General features: G+C 43.9%; 1 protein-coding gene across 1 annotated transcript; it reads right to left on the bottom strand.

Annotated features, from left to right (window-relative positions):
* Positions 1–226: 226 nt before the first annotated feature.
* Positions 227–5172, bottom strand: LOC308175088 (aurora kinase C-like; the record flags this gene model as incomplete). Its single annotated transcript, XM_080550807.1, has 8 exons — positions 227–418; positions 891–1065; positions 1562–1710; positions 1945–2083; positions 3874–4065; positions 4208–4253; positions 4372–4570; positions 5113–5172. The coding sequence occupies 8 exons, from the start codon at positions 5170–5172 to the stop codon at positions 227–229; spliced, it is 1152 nt and encodes a 383-aa protein (XP_080406933.1).
* Positions 5173–5468: the final 296 nt, after the last annotated feature.

Below are 5468 nucleotides of genomic sequence, written 5' to 3'. Positions count from 1 at the left end.
TTACAAATATATTTTAAAACGCCATTGGAAACAGCCATGGGAAACAGCCATGGGAAACAGCCATGGGAGGCTACAGAGACAACACAAGGGCACGGAACATGCCGGGTGACGCACATACAAATAAAAGGAAGTCATCCGTTATTCATCCATAGTGAGCAGTGGTTTTGGCCAGATGTCCGAAATAATACATGGTGCCCCAACAGAAACATGTAGGTAGGAACTCTTCTCATGTACTGGGAGCGGTGCTGGGACTAGGACTAGGAGACACTATGGTAGGCTCCTTACAGGAGTTCTCCACTACCCAGGGGTGGGCCAGGACCCCCTGGATGGGCAGCCTGTGCAGAGGGTTGTGTTTCAGCAGCTTGTTGATCAGGTCTCTGCTGCCAGCGCTCACATGAGCAGGGTAGCTGAATTCCACCTACCATGAATGAGAAGACTGCAGGTTAGATCAATCGCTTTACTATCAAATTCTATCTAGATCAAAAATAGATTCATGAGCAGGAATAACAGTGATGACATGTTTGACTAACACAAACAGCTCTACTAGTTAAATTCCGTTTGAATCAATCAATTCAGGAAGTTAGCCACGTTCCAATTCAGGAAGTTAGCCAAGTTCTGATTCAAAATGTCTTGGAATTTCAGTTTACTTCCTGAATTCTAAAGCAGAATTGACCACCAAACCTCTGCTAGACACAGTACCACATCCACAGCTCCCTGAACCTCTCTCACCAAACCTCTGCTAGACACAGTACCACATCCACAGCTCCCTGAACCTCTCACGGTCCTGCCTCACCTAGACACAGTACCACATCCACAGCTCCATGAACCTCTCACGGTCCTGCCTCACCTAGACACAGTACCACATCCACAGCTCCCTGAACCTCTCTCACCTTGGAGATCTTGCGGTAGGTGTCCTCGTGGCTCTGGGTTTCAAAGGGAGGGCGACCGACGAGGAACTCGTAGCAGAGCACACCTAAACTCCACAGGTCCACCTTCTCGTCGTGAGTTCTCCCCTCAATCATCTCTGGGGGCAGATAATCCAGGGTCCCACAGAGGGTGGACCTCCTACAGGAACACACACACACACACACACACACACACACAAACACAAACAAAAAGGGAACAGTGAGAAATCGATACTTAACTTACATTTAATATATATATGTTACAGTACATGTGGGAATATGGTACATGTGGGAAAAACTAGGGTTAGGGTTAGACATGCCAGCATGTACCAAGTCGACGTAGCACCTAACCCTAACCCTAGTTTTCCCACATGTACCGTTTTCCCACATGTACCGTAACATATATATATATATATATACATATATATACAGTATATATACATACAGTATATATATAGGGCAATAAGAGCAAACCTGTCAAGCTTTTAGGACCTATAATAATTGACTTTAACTGTAACTACATGTCATAGTGCTGGAACCGTATCGTGTACACTAATAGTATAAGATACTCCAACACCTTAACCAAAAGGACTAAAAGCCAACTTTACTTTCACATTTCCTCTCTCATAACAATGGATAGCAGGTGTGCCATGTACCTGGAGGAGGGCATGTGAACAGACAACCCAAAGTCTGCGATCTTCAGCTCCCCGTTTGCACCTAGTAGAAGGTTCTCTGGCTTGATGTCCCTGTGGATCACCTTCTTTGAGTGGCAGTAGTTCAGGGCGTCTGCCAGCTCCATGATATACTAGGGGGAAAGAAGAAGAAAAAAGCAGCCCATGTAAATACATGACATACAAGCCCTCTGAATCTGTCATGTGGAAACACTGTCAGACTGTACTTAACAGAACAGCTGAAAGCATCAAATGCAACCAGAAAAACATCACTCTACTGTCCACTCAAGATGGTGATAGTGATCTACCTTGAATACATCTGAACTGATAGAGACCGTAAAAAAAAGAAAGAAAAATAGATCCCTCACCGTGGCGCTCCGCTTTTCATCAAAGTTGCCACATCGCTGCAGTTCGCTGTACAACTCTCCCTTGCGTGCAAACTCCAGGATGAGGTAGACACGAGAGGAGTCATGGAAGTAGCCGTAGAGACGCAGGATGTTGGGGTGCCTGTGAGAGAGATCACAAAAAGGGCAACGTTATTCACACAAACCCTTTGATTCTCAGTATTACAGAAACTTCCTATCTTAAGTCCTAAGTTAAGATAGGATTTGTCTCAATTTGGTATTACAGGAGCAAATCCTAACTAACTTTAGGAATCCTATCTTATCTCATCCTAAATATTAAATCCAATGTCGGTTATCAACGTTTATGTCTGTTACCTAGCAACCAATGGTACTTCCATCGCGCACAGCTCCTTTATAAGGTAGCCTATACTTTGTAACGTATTGTAACGTCCCTATATTGTAAACAGTAATATCTTATAATGGATCAGAAACAACGACGAGATTATTATTATTATTCAAACTTCCTAAACATTTTGATACATATGTCTGTGTAGCCTACATTAAAAACTGTAGTCGTTATCACAAGTTAGAAAATGGGTTTGAAATGTAAATGACCAACTGTCACTCCTTTAACAACAGCAACAGAATGCTGTGAAACCTGCAGCCCTTACTCCACCACCTGGGTGTGATTTTGTGAAGTGAAGACAGCCTAAAGGCCAATGCACACGGCGTGCGATATTGTCGCACGACAACATTCGGTTCTCAATTCACACCCACACACTTCGGGCTTAACGGTTATCCTAAAGTTAGGTGACTTTATATAGCTTGTGTAATACACTTTTCCTATCTCAAGTTAGGATAGGAACATTGATCTGTAATGGCTTTTTGGTCCTAATCGTAATTACCATGGTTACCAAACAGTTAAGATAGGATATGCAATTTAGGAAGTTTCTGTAATACAGCCCCAGATCACTATCCTGGCCGAACTCATACACCCTAAGCTCTAAAAGGATTGGTAGGTATAGACAATATGTGACACGTTCTAGTGTTTTTGGTCTGCATGTTAGCTTCCGATGTAATGTCAGACTTTTCTTTCGAAAACATTTCCACAGTCAATGAAAAAAATCTATGAATTAAACAATATTATGTAATTATGTAAAATTATTATGAAGTGGTAATCAGCAATTTATTTTAGATTAAGATTGGCCACAATATGCATGAATATGCCCCCCTCCCTCCCCAATGGAAGCAATCTTATTTGCTAGATACTGTATATGACTGTATTTATTCAAATGAACAGAACTCCCTCCAGCCCTCTTAAACTCCCATGGGTTGAATCCTGGCCAACGGCTTCATTGACAGGTGGTCCACCACCTATGGACCACCATTTCTGCCTCAAATGGCTCTAGTGGAGGGCCTTCCACAGAAGAACAAAAGCCTCTGGAGCTGAAGGGAAGAGAGGCTTGACCGGATAGCAGCCAGTCACACACAATCTGTAGTAAAATAATTACTACTTTATAAGAATAATCATTACTACGTTGCCAGTTAGCCTATTCATTGGTCAAATAGTAATGTTATGAACACAAAATATGTGTTTAAATGCTGTAACGGCTTCAGATAATCTTTTTTTTTAATGCAAACCAAGCACCTTGATAGCACGGTGCAGCTCTAAACGATGGGCAATACAGTGGATGTCAGGTGCCCAGTCTCCTGCTTCAGACACGCTGTAACACCACATGTGTAGTGATTCTCAGCAATGTTGAAACGTACTTGAAACATTTTGATTGGTTGCCGAATCCGACATGCGGAGCAAAACACTAGAACGTGCCACATATGGTTAAATGATTCACCCTGCCTTCACATCGCTTATACGCAGTCAATCCTTCAAGACCTCCAGGAGTGTCTAGAGGGTAGGGGCTAGGGCCTAGTGCGGATTCAGCACATGATGAATACCTGAGATGAGACTGGATCTCCACTTCTCTCCTCAGTTGGTACTCCACTCCTGCCTTCTCCAGCTGCTTCTTAAAGAGCACCTTCAGGGCCAAGATGAACATGGTCTGGCGCTCCCTGGCCAGGTAGACGTTGCCGAATTTACCCTTCCCTAAGGGGCGACCGATGTCAAAGTTCTCTAGGCTCCATCGCTTCCTGAGCGAAAGAGAGAGAGAGAGGAGTTACATGATGCCCCCTCAAGAACATGACAAGAGCATACAAGATGACAGAGCAGAATCATTATTTCAACATGTTGAGGTTAGACAAAAAGTAACTCTGGCCAACGACATGTACTTACTTTGATGATACAGATACATGTGTGGAGTCACTCTTAACAGGTTTGCCTGAGGGGGGGGACAACAAAGTGAACAAAAGTAAGAGAGTGGGCAAAGACATGCAACGCAGACAGTGCGCACATAAACAATTCATCCAATCCAACTACCAAGTTGACTTCATTCTTACTGTGTGCCTTGTCCTGCTTGGATGACACTGTCGCTTTGGTCAATTCGGGATTTGCCACCAACCCATTGGTCTTTGGCTGGCTTTGGGCTGGCGTTTGAGGCTGGGGCTTAACAGGGTTGACATTCTGACCGCCAGGAGGCCGCCCAGCCTTTGGAGCCAGGGCTTGGACCGCAGGTTTCTGTTGTTCCGTCATAGGTCGCTGTATACGCTGGGGTCCGTTGGACACACCCAAAACACGCTGCTGTTTCGACCGTGTCGACACGGGGGGCTTTTGATTTGTCTGTGACACTGGAATCCGCTTCGGCCCATCACTGCTAAGCTGAACATATCAAAATATGAATATTACTGTAAATAATAACAGGTTATTCAAGTGACACAAAACGTAAAACAATAATACAATGCAGGGAACACCCAAACAAACATCTTTTGCACAATCACATTATTATTTTTTTTACATTTACACCACTAGACATAAGAGACCAGTAGTACATGGCTGGAGTGAGTTGTGGGTTGTCAGTTATATTAGTGAAAATACCACCACTCATCCGTGATCAGACTTAACTGAGGTGCTTGGCTTGCTGGAGCTGAAGAGTAGTGCAAAAAAAAGCAGCATCCGCACTAAGGCCGATGCTTGCCTATGCTAAGCTCGCAATAAAATACGTTTTTTGCACAGATTTGAGTGTGAGAAGCTGCTTTTTTGCACTCTTCTATTAGGTTGTCAGTTATAACCTTGTCAGTTACCTTCTGGTCAGGCCTCTGTGGTCTGTAGTCCTTGGTCAGTTTGACTCTGGCAGGATCCATATCCTGAGGGGCAGATCGTGTGAAATGTGGTTAGTTGTATTATGACCATCGGTTTAGCCAGCAGAAGCTTATCCAACGCCACTTAAACAGTACATGCATACATGTATTTTTGTATGGCCACTGCGGGGAATCGAACCCCCAACCTTAGGCGTTGAGCACAGGATCAACTGACATGATCTGTATCGCTAAACTAGCTACATACACATTCGCCTCATACAAAATGGAGAACGTTAGCCTAGCCCACATTATCAACACCGATATTTGAAATGCACAGAGTTAGAGTCAGCCACCATAAA

The sequence above is a fragment of the Nansenia antarctica genome, assembly GCF_963989245.1.
Source record: "Nansenia antarctica genome assembly, contig: SCAFFOLD_320, whole genome shotgun sequence".
Classification (NCBI taxonomy): Eukaryota; Metazoa; Chordata; class Actinopteri; order Argentiniformes; family Microstomatidae; genus Nansenia; species Nansenia antarctica.
Note: the sequence above shows the minus strand (reverse complement) of the source record. Positions and strands in the feature narration are given on the sequence as shown.